The 18163-nt window shown below is 43.0% G+C and overlaps 1 protein-coding gene across 3 annotated transcripts in view; it reads left to right on the forward strand.

The window, feature by feature from the left end:
* CADM2 (cell adhesion molecule 2) overlaps positions 1-18163 on the forward strand; it is a 1057057-nt gene that overhangs the window by 716257 nt on the left and 322637 nt on the right. For 2 of the 3 annotated variants that reach the window (XM_048868916.2, XM_048868936.2), the window contains one exon: positions 7764-7790. The exons of the other annotated variant lie outside the window; for it this stretch is intronic. In XM_048868916.2, coding sequence (XP_048724873.1) covers positions 7764-7790 — 27 coding nt within the window. The remainder of the gene's footprint in view (positions 1-7763; positions 7791-18163) is intronic. 3 annotated transcript variants of the gene reach the window in all.

Here is an 18163-nt window from a genome sequence, read left to right on the forward strand (position 1 = left end):
CAGTTTGTTCAGGTTTGGCAATTTCTGTGTTACTGCATTCTACTTAGAGATCTTACAGATTCTTTTAAAACACTCCCAGTAAGTAGTCACATGTATGTAATAAGGTATTTGGTCATTAATGGTATCCACATACTATATAAGGTGTGAAGCTTTTATTTCTGGATTGCATGGAGGCTTTAATAGATTCTAAGGACAGAAGGGCCCATTTGTGACCATCTAGTCTTGACCTCCTGTATAACACCGGCCATAGAACATCCCCAAAATAATTCCTATAGCATATCTTTGAGGGAAAAATCCAGTTTTGACTTTAAAATGATCAGTAATAGAGAATCCACCACAACATTTGATAAATGTTTTAATGGTTAATTACTCTCACCATTAAAAAGTTATGCCATATTTCCAAACTGAATTTGTCTAGCTTCAACTTCCAGACATTGTGTCATACCTTTCTCTGCTAGACTGAGGAGTATTTGTTTCCCATGTACGTACTTATATACTGTAATCAAGTCACCCCTTAACCTTTTGTTTATTAAGCAAAATAGATTGAACTAGCTGATTCTATCATTATATGGCATATTTTCTAATCCTTTAATCATTCTCTTGTCTCTTTTCTGAATCCTCTCCAATTCCACAAGGTTTTTACACAATTCATCATAAATTGGTAACCCAACGGTCATTGCTAATTATGGCTCAGATCCTAAGCCCATTGAACCTGATTGGCATCTGTCTAGTTATTTCAGTGGGCTTTGGATCAGACTGTGTATATTCAATAGCAAGAATCATATTATTTTCCATATATAGTAATTTATGCATCAGAGTAGGAACTTGCAGATGCTGTATTGCAGGGCTTTTTGAGAAAGATTTATTGTGTTTGGACTTATTTTTTATGTAGCTATTATTTTTTTCCCAGATTTAGCTTCCCCACCCTTTTATAATACAAGAGTCAAAATATAGAAGATCTGTTCTGAGATTCTAGTTGTAAGCTGCCAATACAGAAAGTAAACATATATAATGTTACAGTTAGAGACACTAAAAATGTATTAGTTTCTGTTTCTTGCAAAATTTCATGCAAATACTTCTGCCAATTCATTTGACATGGTTTTTAAGCCCTTGGAGGGAAAAAACCTCCACTGAATTTTGAGTGCCTAAAAATTCCCTAATTTTTTCCCCACAAATGTGCTTATGAATTATTTAATCCTAATTTTGCCATTTTGAAATTACTTTGGTCCTCATCTTTGGCAATGTTGGCTTGTGGAAAGAAGTATGCATTTATAGAGCATACCAGAGAAAGTCACAGAAGCCTTTGTAATATATTACATATAAATATGTGCACACATAAAAGCACAACAAATCAAATGGAGATGGAACTGATCAGGAAGATATGAATGCTGATTACATGGCTAGATGTAGCCCATAGATTTATACGAGGCCCTGAACATTCCAGTCAAGATACATAGAACTGTGGGCAGGAATGGTGAAAAGAATCAAGTGTGAGGCCAAGGGCTTCACCATAGCCACCTGTATACAAATCTAGTGGTGGAGAATCTCTCTATCCAAACCTAGGAAGGACCCTGTCAGACCATGTGGCTCTCTGTCCCCATATAATCCCCTCCCAACCCTTGTCTTCTTGTGGGCAGGTGACCTAAGCCACCCCTGTCCCCCACTTCCACCTCAGTAGACTCATTGGTTGATGGACTACATCCAGTGTTTTTGAGAAGCTGATAGGGCTTCTCTGAAATCTGAGAGGATCTTCAGGAAAGCGAAGGCAATAGAATATTGTTCCTAGCACACACAGACTGATTCATAGCCACTGTCTGCAACTGCCATGAGCATTTTTTTTTTCAGATTGGCTTAAAGAGGCACAAAAATCCTTCTGAGAAAATGAGTCAGAATGGGTTTGTGCTAGCCCTCCTGGTCTCACAGGCTAAGCTCACCCAATTAGAGAATCAAAAGTTATACCATATTATTTATGTGATTCGTCACAACCAATCAACCCAGTTCAATTGAAAAAAACAACAGTTCAGACCAGTACTTAAGACATGTTTTTTTCAGTCAACCTAATAGGCAAGAGAGCGTTCACAGGAAATTTGACTGGAAAAAAATCAAATTTGTAGAAAAATTATCTCCACTTATAATTTTGTGAACATGATAACTGGCCATTTGTGTCTAAATATTTTTCTTATCAATAGTTCATCTAGCTCTAGTAATAATCTGTGTATATGAATTGGTGTAAACATGAAAATCAAGTGGAAGCAATGTTTTTTTTTAAACCAGTGAAGGGCTCAAATGTGAAGATCTATCATGTTTGTGGTTTCCAATTGACGTTAATAGTAATTCCACATATTTGGAGGTTTGGGCACAAGGATCTTTTTGATGGGCTATGAATGTGAGGAAATTCCTGGAGAGGGCAAACATATTGATTATGTGAGTGGCTTTCATGTTCCTTCCTTTTTTGAAACGACGGAGCTGTCATGTTGTATTAGAAGTGTACTGAGCAACTTAATTAGCTGCATAAATAACATATATGATATAAAAGCGAGATGAGACCAAAGACACTTTCTTAACCTGAAGGCCTTTCTCAAGGACCTAAACATACATAGCTTTCCTGTCTCTTCGTAGAATCATAGAATATCAGGGTTGGAAGGGACCTCAGGAGGTCATCTAGTCCAACCCCCTGCTCAAAGCAGGACCAATCCCCAACTAAATTATCGCAGCCAGGGCTTTGTCAAGCCTGACCTTAAAAATATCTAAGGAAGGAGATTCCACCACCTCCTTAGGTAACACATTCCAGTGTTTCACCACCCTCCTAGTGAAAAAGTTTTTCCTAATATACAACCTAAACCTCCCCCACTGCAACTTGAGACCATTACTCCTTGTTCTGTCATCAGCTACCACTGAGAACTGTCTAGATCCATCCTCTTTGGAACCCCCTTTCAGGCAGTTGAAAGCAGCTATCAAATCCCCCCTCATTCTTCTCTGCCGCAGACTAAACAATCCCAGTTCCCTCAGTCTCTCCTCATAAGTCATGTGTTCTAGTCCCCTAATCATTTTTGTTGCCCTCCGCTGGACTCTTTCCAATTTTTCCACATCCTTCTTGTAGTGTGGGGCCCAAAACTGGACACAGTATTCCAGATGAGGCCTCACCAATGTTGAATAGAGAGGAACGATCACGTTCCTCGATTTGCTGGCAATGCCCCTACATATACATATGCTGGCAATGCCCCTACATATACATCCCAAAATGCCATTGGCCTTCTTGGCAACAAGGGCACACTGTTGACTCATATCCAGCTTCTCATCCACTGTAACCCCTAGGTCCTTTTCTGCAGAACTGCTGCCTAGCCATCCGGTCCCTTATCTGTAGCAGTGCATGGGATTCTTCCGTCCTAAGTGCAGGACTCTGCACTTGTCCTTGTTGAACCTCATCAGATTTCTTTTGGCCCAATCCTCTAATTTGTCTGGGTCCCTCTGTATCCTATCCCTACCCTCCAGAGTATCTACCTCTCCTCCCAGTTTAATGTCATCTGCAAACTTGCTGAGGGTGCAATCCACACCATCCTCCAGATCGTTTCACTTTCACCAGAAAAATGTTAGGTAAGCTGGACAACAGATGGAAATGTATCTTCTCCCCATTTATTTTTATTGAGCTATTGAAATAATTACAAGGACATAGTCTCTCAAAAGACAAAATCCAAAACTGAATAATAAATCACATAAAAGAGAAGAAATAAATAAAATCTATATAAAATACTTCTAAAAATGTCCATAAAAATTAACACCATAGAGTGTGGGGAAAATATTGAGCATCTGGTAGCTATCATTTTTCAAATAATGTAATTTAGAAATGTTGGCATACAAAAGCAAAAACTCAGAAAGATATATAATAAAAAAATAAAACACTCAATGTATTATCGAACCCAGTTTTCACCTACAGGAAATGAATTCTGGTTTTTTTTAACAAGTTATTAATTTATTTAAGCTGAGATAAGGGGAGAAGTATTTTGCCATTATCATAGCAAAAAGATATTTTTAATTTAGCAGAGTTTTGTGAAATTTTGTAATCTGGTGATTCTCCCATTCCTGAATTGGGCCATACTATATAATATAGTGTATATTCGATCATTCTTAAACCACAGGTTCAGCTAGGTTTGGGCACCTGCTTTTCTTCCCTTTAGCAGCCTGTGTCCAGTTTGTTACAGTGACCCAAAATAGCCTTCTTAAAATAAAGTATTGTTTAATGTTAATGGTAGGATCAAAACATAAGAGAAGACAACAAAAGTTCTACATGCGTGTCTGTCGTACCCACTCCTTCCTTGGCAGGCCTATCTTACCCCAGGTCCAAACTTCTTGTAGGACTGACTCTGTTTCTTCTTCTTAACTTTCTCTTCCTCTGGCCTTGAAAGCCTCTTTAAAACCAGCCAAAGGTCTTTGTTCTCACTTTCAAGGCCTGGACCCGCTGTCCAAAACCAGTTTTATGAGTTCCCCAGCAGGTCAAGCCAGAACATCAGTGCCAAAGGCCATTGTATTATCTCTTCAGTGTTTTGCAACTACCTTCCCCCAAAGTGTTGTTTGAGGGATGTGTTACCTCAAGTCATAGTCTTGCTTTCACGTTTGTTTCCCAGCAGATCTGTTGATTTAGTCCAAGATAGTCATACAGTAAATATCCCAATAACCAGGTCAAGATATAGTATTCATAAATTATTGCAGGCAGCTCCAAATCCATCTCAGAGAAGAGAGCACCGACGCTACAGCTAATAAGTTTCATTGTCAATTATTTACTTTAAAATATCAGGAAATATTGAAATTTAATTTTCTGAAACTGTCCCCCAGGCAGCCCTTCCACGCTGCATGGCCCGTGCTGCCCGGGGCTCCAGCGGCCATTTGAAGGGCCCGGGTCTCCAGCTGCTGCTGCAGTAGTGGCAGTGGTAGCTGGAGCCCCAGGCCCTTTTAAATCGCTGGCCACTTTTTACCAGTATGCTGTACTGGCTTACTTCCATCCGGTGTACATTCAGTACTAAGAGCCCATCCTTTCCTCAAAGAGCTTACCAACTAAATAAATCAGACAGACAAAGGGAGGAAAGGTGGAAGAAAGGGAGTGTTATGATCCCAGATGATAGCTGAGGCACAGAGAGAGATTAAGTGGCCTATCAAAATTACATAGGACATCTTGTGATGCAGCCAGAAGCTGAACGCAGATATTCTGGGTGAAATCCTGGCACTATTGAAGTAAATGGGAGTTTTACCATTGATTTCAGTGAGGTCAGAATTTCACTCTCTGAGCTCCCATCTTGTGCTTTAATCACAAGACCATCCCTCCTTTTTCAGTTTGCAATTTTGATAATATCAACGTTGACAAATTTCTCTTTGCCTTCCTCCCTCCTGTTTGGTGGAACAATAAGAGGAGGATAAAAAGATATCAAGACATTTTAGGAGATGAGGGGGAAAATAGCTCCTTTAAAACAAAAGTACTTCTCTGTAGTGCGCCTCACTGCAGGAAATTCAGAGAGAATAATAAGGGAAAAATAGATATTAAAAAGGAAAGTATTTTCCCACCTAAACAAAAGAAAATATCCATATAAGTGAGAACAGAGGAAAAATAATTCTGTCTCTGCCCGGCATCAGGTGCTGGGTTTAACATTGATGAAAAGAGCCCCAGCTGGTTCCATGCAGTAGACAGAAATATATTTGTAAAGACAACTTTCAGCTAATTTGGCTGTTGTGTGGTGTGAACTTTACCAATTGACTTGTAACTGGACTATCCTGTCAATGGGAAAATAAACCTTACAAGTATTGAACATGATATTTGTAAGAACATCACTGTCATCTAGGCCACTTGCATTGAATATGCAGAAAATTATAATTGGGCTAACAAGCCTGGTAGTTTGGCCTACTTCCAATTATACTGTACAGCCTCACTTATGCCTGTCCTTTATTTATTAGTGTACTGTAGATACTTATTCTTCAGGTCTCATGGCACACTCAGGATTTTCAAAACCATTAAATATTGTGGATAATTAAAATATAGTGAACCACAAACACTTTGTGGCCGAGTTGTATAGTTACAGTCTTGAATTAGGATGGGTCTGGCTCACTGTTAGATTGTTCTTTACCCCCCCCATCCCTACCACTTACTTGCCTGGCCAAAGGAGGGCTGCTGGAATGGCTCTGGCTGTGGGAAGAACGCAAGAGCTGCTTGAAACTCCCACTTGTGAACAATTGAAAGTAGAAGGTGCAGAAAGGAGTGGGGGGTTTGATGAGCCTTGATTCTTCTCTCTTGGTTCTTCCTTCCCCATACCTGCTGGAAAGAGTAGGTGGCTAGGTGCATAGTGGGAGTAAGATGCACCCCAAAAAGGGGTGAAATAACTCTCTCCCTTCCCCAACCAAGGGGGTATCAGAGTAGGAGTTGTGAGTTTCTGAGACACAATTCCTCCACAAAGTTCCTTATGGGGCAGTGCAGTGTCACAGTGCACCCTATGCCTTGGGCTGAGCTGAAAGGCACAGTCTTGCCCATAGTATCTTAGTGCAATCTAAATTTGACAAGAGTGGCTCAGGTTAAATTTCAGTCTCTGATTATTAATACTTCTATATTATGTATTGCACTAGTAGGCATATGGCCTGGGTAATGGAAGGTAGTTCTCATGATGATCTTTAGAAAATTTAGGGGAGGGAAGGCAAATGTGGAAATACACTTCATGTGTTTCTTCATGTTTCTGGCTAGATTGTACACTTACACACCATCCTGAGTATGGAGGATGTGTAGCTGTCCCACTCCAGAGGAGCATTGCTGTCATTGTGCCTCAGACACCCATCTGAGGCACAATTTCTCTAGAGCTCCTCTTTTTCACTCAATTTGAGTCCTTGACAAGACACAGCATGCTCCTGCTGCCTGGCATATCCAACCAGCTTGGGTGGCTGGTGCATGGGAAGGAAAGGAGCCATGGCTGTACCTATTCCTGTTTCTCCTCTCTCTTCCTCCTCACTCCCATTTTCTAATGCGAGGAAGTATTGGCTCTCAGCCCCATCTCTCCCATTCTGAGAAGAGCCAAAATCCATGCACAATATATGCAGCCATCTAAGGGAGTGGGGACCCTTTACTCTCCTTCATGGCTGTGCACAATAGGCTTTGATTCTGCACTGGTCCACTTCAGTGGATGCAGGATTAGGCAGGATGACAGCACAGTCATAATATGTTTAGGTTAAAAGTGTTATATAACATAGATTAGCAACTATTGGATATATATTTTCAGAGCTGTCAGATTATTTGGTTATATGCCTGTAAAATCTTTAGACAAACTTCCGTCTACATATCCCTGCACAAATGTAAGATTTAGCCTATTTTCAGGGAATTAATGCCTGCCATGTGGTTTATGCAATCCAGCATGGCGCACTCACAGGGAAAACTGTCCTGTAAGACTAATACATTTTTAGAGTTTGGAAATATGTATAATGTTGAAACTGCTATTTATGATTAATGCTAAATGATTTTACAGTACTTCTTGCGATACTTTCCAAGGTCTTTGGGGGGTTTGGGGTTTGTTTGTTTTTTGGTCATATACTAACTAAATTAAAAACACAGGTCAACTCTCTTGACAGAACCATCAGTCAGAAGAAACCTCAAGTAAATTGGTCAAATAATGTTAGAAATAGTTTTTGTTAGCTCTGAATCAATATTGATAACGTTTCTCTGTATTCTTAGTAAGTAGACCCTCTGTCTAATCTATCTTTGTTCTCTTCTCCTTGTGCAATCTTTCCCTTGGTTCCAGCGGCTGCTACTAAGAACAAAGTTAAAGGTGAGTTTCCACTTCTGCTCTTTGATTTTCATTGCATGGTTCTGCAGTACACATTATCTCACTCGAAGTATCTTTTTTTTCTTAATTACAAATCTGGCAAAGGCATCTATCAGAGTTATGCTCTGATAGATTACCCATTTGGGCTTCTATAATTGCCTATAAATGCAAAGTGTTTACTACTGGTTATCAGCCATCACTCTGTTTTTATACTGTAGGTTGCTAGAGTTGCTACAGTATGACGGGAAACATTAAAAAAATAAGTTGGCTAAATGGATAAATATAAACCATATACCCTACAGTTTGCTCTCTTTCATATGTTTCATAGTAAGATAAAGCTATTTTCATTTTTTTAAATCAAGATCTATATAAAAGCTAAAACTTCTTATATATTCAAAAATGCCTAATAAGCAGGGGTGCTCAGAGCCAATTAACCAATTTGTGAACCCTGTTTATGATGGAAACCACTTCAAGCCAGGGAGTGCTGTTAGTCCCAGTACTCTTAGTCCCTATGCCAATAAGTAATGTTTAACTATTCTCTATATATATTTTTTGTCTCTAGACCCTGTCATAAAAGTCTTAACTATTTGTGAGTAGAGAACATTAATGCCTCCAAACCATTCCCCTCTTCTTTCTACACGAGTAGAAAAAGATCATAATTCTTTATTTATGACAGCATACCCATGCCCCAGAAACATACTATAATCTTATAGACAGAGAATTATAACTTCATCATAGAATCAGGAGGAGTGTGAAGAAAGGGAGTCAGTCGACAAAGAAATAAAACGTAATTATGAACATTTTATCTTCAAAAATTAGCCATGAAGAGAAGATTATAAATTGTTACCTCACTTTCATATATCTGAAGTACTGACTACTTTACTCCTAGACATAAAGGAATTTCTCTCATTCTGACCACTCTTAGATGCTGTTGGACCAATCAGAATTTTATTTCTTGTTCTGATATTGTAGTGTCATAACCCTTTAGGATGTGGTGCAGTACAGCAGTGGCTTTGCCTCTGTTTCCCTTTTGGTGTTCGACCAATCTACCCAGCCTGTAACACCTTCTCATTTGAAGTGTTTTTGTTTCTGATGAGGTCACATTAAAGTTCCACCCCTTGTGGGATGCCCCAAATCCTAAATGAACCCAAATAAATGTAAAATTTTCCAGCCCTACTGGCCGGGTTCTTCACAGACTCTTCACCCCTTCTGGGCTATGTAGTATACTAAAACAAATCCTTCCACCCTGCCTGGACTTGTGCAAGCCATGGGGACATCTGCACTGCAGCTGGGAGGTGTAATTTCCAGCTCAGGTAAATATACACTCACCAACTCAAAGCTATTGCGCTAAAAATAGGTGTGTGGCTGTGGTGGATTGAATATATATTTAGGACCTATGATGGAGTCGTACCTGGGCACCAATTAATCCGTAAAAAATACAAGATTCCTTAATACCATTCAATATTTTAAAGTTACTAAGTTATGTTTCAAGTTTCCCCTACAATTTCTTCTTCTCCCATTGTTTTCTCCTCCATTATTTTTAATAATTTAAAAAGAGATATGATATATGTTAGGCTGCTTTGTAGCAGGTCTGACAGTGTGGGCCCAATTGCAGAATCAAGGTGTAGAAGTCCCTATTTTATCTGTGTTATACACAGGGATTTTTTTCTGATTATGAATTTCCAAATGTAGTTAACATTTCATTAAGAATGTGCTTTTCACCCTGAAGATTCCCAAATCTCTGATTTTTTTCTATTTTTAACATAGTGATGATTTTAAAGTTTTATCCTTAACTTATAGTTCCTTATGTATTTTTTTTAACTCTGAAGGAACATTGTTGAGTAAAATTTGACTTATCATATTGCCACTATATAAATCCATGGTACGCCCCCATCTCGAATACTGCATGCAGATATGAGCATCCCATCTCAAAAAGATATATTGGACTTGGAAAAGATTCAGAAAAGGGGAACAGAAATTATTAGGGGTATGGAACAGCTGCCATATGAGGAGAGATTAATAAGACTGGGACATTCCATATTTGACAAATCTAAGTATTACATAAATATTATTAATTGAATGCTTTCAGATGTAAATACAAAAATAAATAAATAAAGCTAATTCAAGTAGAATCTGATTTAGTTGGCTGATTGCGCTTTGTTGCAGTATTACAATAGTGAAACCATTAGTTAAGCTGGAGATCAACTTGTTTCCACTCATGCATGACTTTCTTTTAAGAAAAAAATCTCCTTTTTGGCTGAAACTTTGCATGCATTTTGAAACTTGGGGGAATCAAGGTACATAGTATCTAACTGAAAATGTGCTTTTGTGTGTGCATAAGATGAAATTTCCTAGTGTCAGCAGTGACGCTATGGAGTAATGTTAAACTATTGCAGAACTTCATAATGAATAAGCAAGTGAACAAGAACACACACACAGACACAAACCACTGGTATCCATAAAGAAATACTCCAACACCCAACATTTGCCCAACATATGTATGCACTGCCCGTCAAATAAGAGATGGACTTCCACGCATGGACACATACTAGGAACTATAAAGAGAACCAAATGTATACACAGGCTCCACTCATCTAGGAACATTGACACACATTTTTCACCCACACAAATACACACACGCTAAATAGATACACTGCAACCATCTTATAGTAAAGTGATTTTAACATTGTAACAAGCGCAAATCTTTTATAAGGTTTGGCTGTTCATTCTCCTCAGTCTCTTCTTGCTCACCTCTCCAGTGGCTGCAGGGAAGTCACTGCTTTTTCTTTTCTTCACCGCCCACAATGTCGAAACAGAGGCACCAAATAGCTTCAGGAAGTTGAGCACCACACTGATCCTATGGCCCCATCTTTATTCACTGTGGCTGTAGAAAGAAATAACCTTCTGTGGTGTCAGGAGTGAAGCAGGTAGCCTCTCACTGCTTCTTCTTAATGCTCTATCTGAGCCCTGGTCTACACTAGGACTTTAGGTCGAATTTAGCAGCGTTAAATTGATTTAAACCTGCACCCGTCCACACAATGAAGCCCTTTATTTTGACTTAAAGGGCTCTTAAAATCAATTTCCTTACTCCACCCCTGACAAGTGGATTAGCGCTTAAATCGACGTTGCCGGCTCGAATTTGGGGTACTGTGGACACAATTCGATGGTATTGGCCTCCGGGAGCTATCCCAGAGTGCTCCATTCTGACCGCTCTGGACAGCACTCTCAACTCAGATGCACTGGCCAGGTAGACAGGAAAAGAACCGCGAACTTTTGAATCTCATTTCCTGTTTGGCCAGCGTGGCAAGCTGCAGGTGACCATGCAGAGCTCATCAGCACAGGTGACCATGATGGAGTCCCAGAATCGCAAAAGAGCTCCATCATGGACCGAACGGGAGGTACGGGATCTGATCGCTGTTTGGGGAGAGGAATCCGTGCTATCAGAACTCCGTTCCAGTTTTCGAAATGCCAAAACCTTTGTGAAAATCTCCCAGGGCATGAAGGACAGAGGCCATAACAGGGACCCGAAGCAGTGCCGCATGAAACTGAAGGAGCTGAGGCAAGCCTACCAGAAAACCAGAGAGGCGAACAGCCGCTCTGGGTCAGAGCCCCAAACATGCCGCTTCTATGATGAGCTGCATGCCATTTTAGGGGGTTCAGCCACCACTACCCCAGCCGTGTTGTTTGACTCCTTCAATGGAGATGGAGGCAATACGGAAGCAGGTTTTGGGGACGAAGAAGATGATGATGAGGAGGAGGTTGTAGATAGCTCACAGCAAGCAAGCGGAGAAACCGGTTTTCCCGACAGCCAGGAACTGTTTCTCACCCTAGACCTGGAGCCAGTACCCCCCGAACCCACCCAAGGCTGCCTCCTGGACCCAGCAGGCGGAGAAGGGACCTCTGGTGAGTGTACCTTTTAAAATACTATACATGGCTTAAAAGCAAGCATGTGAAAGGATTACTTTGCCCTGGCATTTGCGGTTCTCCTAGATGTAGTCCTAAAGCCTTTGCAAAAGGTTTCTGGGGAGGGCAGCCTTATTGCGTCCTTCATGGTAGGACACTTTACCACTCCAGGCCAGTAACACGTACTCGGGAATCACTGTAGAACAAAGCATTGCAGTGTATGTTTGCTGGCATTCAAACAACATCCGTTCTTTATCTCTCTGTGTTATCCTCAGGAGAGTGAGATATAATTCATGGTCACCTGGTTGAAATAGAGTGCTTTTCTTCAGGGGACACTCAGAGGAGCCCATTCCTGCTGGGCTGTTTGCCTGTGGCTAAACAGAAATGTTCCCCGCTGTTGGCCACAGGGAGGGGGGAAGGTTGAGGGGGTAGTCACGCGGTGGTAGGAGGCAAAATGCGACCTTGTAACGAAAGCACATGTGCTATGTATGTAATGTTAACAGCAAGGTTTACCCTGAAAGAGTGCAGCCACTGTTTTATAAAATGTGTCTTTTTAAATACCGCTGTCCCTTTTTTTTTCTCCACCAGCTGCATGTGTTTCAATGATCACAGGATCTTCTCCTTCCCAGAGGCTAGTGAAGCTTAGAAAGAAAAAAAAAACGCACTCGCGATGAAATGTTCTCCGAGCTCATGCTGTCCTCCCACACTGACAGAGCACAGACGAATGCGTGGAGGCAAATAATGTCAGAGTGCAGGAAAGCACAAAATGACCGGGAGGAGAGGTGGCGGGCTGAAGAGAGTAAGTGGCGGGCTGAAGACAGGGCTGAAGCTCAAATGTGGCGGCAGCGTGATGAGAGGAGGCAGGATTCAATGCTGAGGCTGCTGCAGGACCAAACCAGTATGCTCCAGTGTATGGTTGAGCTGCAGCAAAGGCAGCTGGAGCACAGACTGCCACTGCTGCCCCTCTGTAACCAACCGCCCTCCTCCCCAAGTTCCATAGCCTCCACACCCAGACGCCCAAGAACGTGGTGGGGGGGCCTCCGGCCAACCAGCCACTCCACCACAGAGGATTGCCCCAAAAAAAGAAGGCTGTCATTCAATAAATTTTAAAGTTGTAAACTTTTAAAGTGCTGTGCTTAAAGTGCTGTGTGGCATTTTCCTTCCCTCCTCCACCACCCCTCCTGGGCTACCTTGGTAGTCATCTCCCTATTTGTGTGATGAATGAATAACGAATGCATGAATGTGAAGCAACAATGACTTTATTGCCTCTGCAAGCGGTGATTGAAGGGAGGAGGGGCGGGTGGTTAGCTTACAGGGAAGTAGAGTGAACCAAGGGGCGGGGGGTTTCATCAAGGAGAAACAAACAGAACTTTCACACCGTAGCCTGGCCAGTCATGAAACTGGTTTTCAAAGCTTCTCTGATGCGTACCGCGCCCTCCTGTGCTCTTCTAACCGCCCTGGTGTCTGGCTGCGCGTAACCAGCAGCCAGGCGATTTGCCTCAACCTCCCACCCCGCCATAAACGTCTCCCCCTTACTCTCACAGATATTGTGGAGCACACAGCAAGCAGTAATAACAGTGGGAATATTGGTTTCGCTGAGGTCTAAGCGAGTCAGTAAACTGCGCCAGCGCGCCTTTAAACGTCCAAATGCACATTCTACCACCATTCTGCACTTGCTCAGCCTGTAGTTGAACAGCTCCTGACTACTGTCCAGGCTGCCTGTGTACGGCTTCATGAGCCATGGCATTAAGGGGTAGGCTGGGTCCCCAAGGATACATATAGGCATTTCAACATCCCCAACAGTTATTTTCTGGTCTGGGAATAAAGTCCCTTCCTGCAGCTTTTGAAACAGACCAGAGTTCCTGAAGATGCGAGCATCATGCACCTTTCCCGGCCATCCCACGTTGATGTTGGTGAAGCGTCCCTTGTGATCCACCAGAGCTTGCAGCACTATCGAAAAGTACCCCTTGCGGTTTATGTACTCGGCGGCTTGGTGCTCCGGTGCCAAGATAGGGATATGGGTTCCGTCTATAGCCCCACCACAGTTAGGGAATCCCATTGCAGCAAAGCCATCCACTATGACCTGCACATTTCCCAGGGTCACTACCCTTGATATCAGCAGATCTTTGATTGCGTGGGCTACTTGCATCACAGCAGCCCCCACAGTAGATTTGCCCACTCCAAATTGATTCCCAACTGACCGGTAGCTGTCTGGCGTTGCAAGCTTCCACAGGGCTATCGCCACTCGCTTCTCAACTGTGAGGGCTGCTCTCATCTTGGTATTCATGCGCCTCAGGGCAGGGGAAAGCAAGTCACAAAGTTCCATGAAAGTGCCCTTACGCATGCGAAAGTTTCGCAGCCACTGGGAATCGTCCCAGACCTGCAACACTATGCGGTCCCACCAGTCTGTGCTTGTTTCCCGAGCCCAGAATTGGCGTTCCACAGCATGAACCTGCCCCATTAGCACCATGATGCGTGCATTGTCAGGGCCCATGCTTTCAGAGAAATCTGTGTCCATGTCCTGATCACTCACGGGACCGCGCTGATGTCGCCTCCTCGCCCGGTATCGCGTTGCCAGGTTCTGGTGCTGCATATACTGCTGGATAATGCGTGTGGTGGTTAATGTGCTCCTAATTGCCAAAGTGAGCTGAGCGGCCTCCATGCTTGCCTTGGTATGGCATCCGCACAGAAAAAAGGCGCGGAACGATTGTCTGCCGTTGCTCTGACGGAGGGAGGGGCGACTGACGACACGGCTTACAGGGTTGGCTTCAGGGAGCTAAAATCAACAAAGGGGGTGCCTGTACATAAAGGAGTATTTCAGGCAGGACTGCACAGAGGGTTCCAATAAGAAATGGTGCACCTAAGTTATCGTTCTTATTGGAACAAGGAGGTTAGCCTGGCCTCTGATTGATACATGGCTAGATTTACCTCGCTGCACCTTCTCTGTGAGTGACTGCAGTGTGATCTAGAGGAATGAAAGAAATCTGGTCTATTTCTTGTTCTGACCCACTCCATCTATCTTTTACATCTTTGGCTGGCAGCAGACGGGGCAGAAGGACTGCATGCCATCCACATCTCATGGCTGCTTGGCAGAAGATGGTACAGTACGACTGCTAGCCATCTTCATCTCTTGCTTGCCTGGCATAAGATGGTACAATACGACTGCTAGCAATCCTCATCTCTTGCCTGCCTGGCATAAGATGGTACAATACGACTGCTAGCAATCCTCATCTCTTGCCTGCCTGGCAGAAGATGGTACAGTACGACTGCTAGCAGTCCGTATCGCCTGCCCGCTCACCATAAGACGGTTCAATAGGACTGACTGCAGGACTAAAGAGAATGACCTGGTCAAGTCACTCCAAATTTAGTCCCTGCGCCCATGTCTGCCCAGGCGCTCCCAGCCGACGTGGCCAGGAGCACCTCGGACACGACGAGGACGACTACCAATCGTATTGCACCGTCTGCTGCCAGATGCCCGATTGTTTGCCATTGCTCTGACGGAGGGAGGGGCGCTTACAGGGTTGGCTTCAGGGAGCTAAAATCAACAAAGGGGGTGGCTTTACATCAAGGAGTATTTCAGGCAGGACTTCACGGAGGGTTCCAATAAGAAATGGTGCACCTAAGTTATTGTCCTTATTGGAACAAGAAGGTTAGCCTGGCCTCTGATTGATACATGGCTAGATTTACCTCGCTGCACCTTCTCTGTAAGTGACTGCAGTGTGATCTAGAAGAATGAGTCCCCTAGACAGGGGAGGGGGGGAAGCAAATGAGTACAAAACAAATCTGGTCTATTTCTTGTTTTGATCCACTCCATCTATCTCTTACATCTTTGGCTGGCAGCAGACGGTGCAGAAGGACTGCATACCATCCACATCTCATGGCTGCTCGGCAGAAGATGGTACAGTACGACTGCTAGCAGTCCGTATCGCCTGCCCGCTCACCATAAGACGGTTCAATAGGACTGACTGCAGGACTAAAGAGAATGACCTGGTCAAGTCACTCCAAATTTAGTCCCTGCGCCCATGTCTGCCCAGGCGCTCCTGATCGACCTCACAGAGGCGACCAGGAGCACCTCAGACATGACGATGACGGCTACCAGTCGTACTGTACCGTCTGCTGCCACAAGGCAAGGGGTTGCTGCTACTGTGTAGCAATGCCGTACCGCGTCTGCCAGCACCCAGGAGACATAGGGTGACGGTTACCTGAGCGGGCTCCATGCTTGCCGTGGTATGGCGTCTGCACAGGTAACTCAGGAAAAAAGGCGCGAAATGATTGTCTGCCCTTGCTTTCACGGACGGAGGGAGGGAACGGGGGCCTGACGATACGTACCCAGAACCACCCGCGACAATGTTTTAGCCCCATCAGGCATTGGGATCTCAACCCAGAATTCCAATGGGCAGTGGAGACTGCGGGAACTGTGGGATAGCTACCCACAGTGCAACGCTCCGGAAGTCGACTCTAGCCTCGGTACTGTGGAAGCGCTCCGCCGAGTTAATGCACTTAATGCACTTAGAGCATTTTCTGTGGGGACACACACACTCGAATATATAAAACCGATTTCTAAAAAACCGACTTCTATAAATTCGACCTTATTCCTTAGTGTAGACATACCCTGAGTAGTGAAGAAGTTTCAATTTCTAATTCCCTTGAAGTGCAACACTCAGTTGTCAGGTAGTTGTCTAATACTGCATTTGAAATTGTAACTCACTAATCGTTGAAGGAACACTTCACTCCAGGAGGAGTTTCTCTGCTGATACGAATCTCAGCAGATCCCCAGTAATCTCAACAGATTCCCACTTTTGTTGTCTGTGCCCCTACTTGTGGGCATGGTGGCAATCCTCAAAGTTCTGTGCTTTTAGTTTCAGCCCTGGGCATCTCACCCTCGTCCCCTCCGAATTCTAGGGACCCCACAGTGCTGCTGTAGTGAGCTTCTTCCTGAGACTGTTTGAGGAATGAGTTCTTATGGAACCACTCTCTAGAGCAATGGTTCTTAACCTTTACTGCAGCCTGCACCCCTTTGGTTCTCAAAATATGTTCTCGCACCCCTTATCAAAAATTGTTGAAGTAGGTCAGTTCTTTAAACCTAGATATAGCGTAACTATAGAATGAAAGAGAATTGTATATTTATTTTAATTTTGCAGTAAAATTAAGTATACATGAAAAATTACACACTTTTTTAAAGTTTACCAGAACAGTGAATCTTCTGCTGTTGCTTTTGTTCAATGAAGTTCAAGAAACGAGGAACTTTTTTTGAAATGGCCACACACACATCATCACTCACATTTTAAGTGGTTTCTGGCCTTTGTTTTGATGTGTAAGGGTGGTGAAAATCCTCTCTCACACACGTATGTAGTCGCAAATGGCATAAGGATCTCCAGCGCTGTCTTCGCCAGTTGTGGAAATGGTGCTAGTAGAGCACACCAGAAATTCTCAAGCTTCATTGTCTCAAAGTCCATTTGGATTCGGCCATTGGCTCGTAATTCAATGAGATCATCTTTCATCAAATCACTATTGTGGATGGAATCCAGGTTAAAAAGAAATGGATCCATTTCTATCCATCTATCCATTTCTTTGCCACATCAAAATCTCCAGCGGAAAAATATCCGTGGAAAGAGTCACTCAGCTGTTGCAAAGGCTTTGTCACTTCAGTTTTGATGGTCATTTCTTCATTTTCCGAAACAACTGTTTCTTCAAGAAAAGGAAAGTTAGTGAAATTTCTTTTCTCAACACGCTTTATCCAAACTGGAAGTTTCCAAATAAAAGTAGATAACTTTTCTCTGGCCATTACCTTGTTCATCCCAGTTCCTTGCATAGATGTGTTGAGTTCATTTAGGAGTGTGAATACATCTGCCATGTAACTGCTAACAGTTGGAGGCTAACTGAATTCAAACAAAGCCGCGGTGCTGCCACATCATCATCTGCGCATGCGTCAAGAAATACCCCGTAACGTGGTGGTACACTGTATTTTGTAGTGAGAGAATTTCACTACAATTAGCTTAAAAACTTGAAAATATTTTTTGTTTGTATATTACAGTAATTGTTAAAAAATGTATAATGTTAATAAATACATAGGTTTGATGAAACAAAGTAGTTGTACTTACATGCCCATGCTTAATTTGTGTTTTTGATGATTTACCTTCTAAAAAAATCTGGCATGTCTCACACCCCCAGAAAGGGCATCTCGCACCCGCAGGAGGTGCGTGCACCCCAGATTAAGAACCACTGCTCTGGAGAGACTCTGTCCTGGAACTCCTCGCCACTTTGTTGGCTTACTATGCTGTCAGTCTACAGCAATGCTTGCCAACCAAAGAAAGGAGGAACCTACAGTTATGTGACTGACTCCAAGCAGACTGTTGGTGCTTTTGGCCTTGGCTACATCCCCAGATTTTGAGTCCACTTATGCCTATTCTCTTCTTGAAGTGTTCTCTCAGACTTTGTTCTGCACCATATGTGTTAGCTGATCTATTGGGATT

The sequence above is a fragment of the Caretta caretta genome, chromosome 1 (genome assembly GCF_965140235.1).
Source record: "Caretta caretta isolate rCarCar2 chromosome 1, rCarCar1.hap1, whole genome shotgun sequence".
In the NCBI taxonomy this organism is placed as follows: Eukaryota; Metazoa; Chordata; order Testudines; family Cheloniidae; genus Caretta; species Caretta caretta.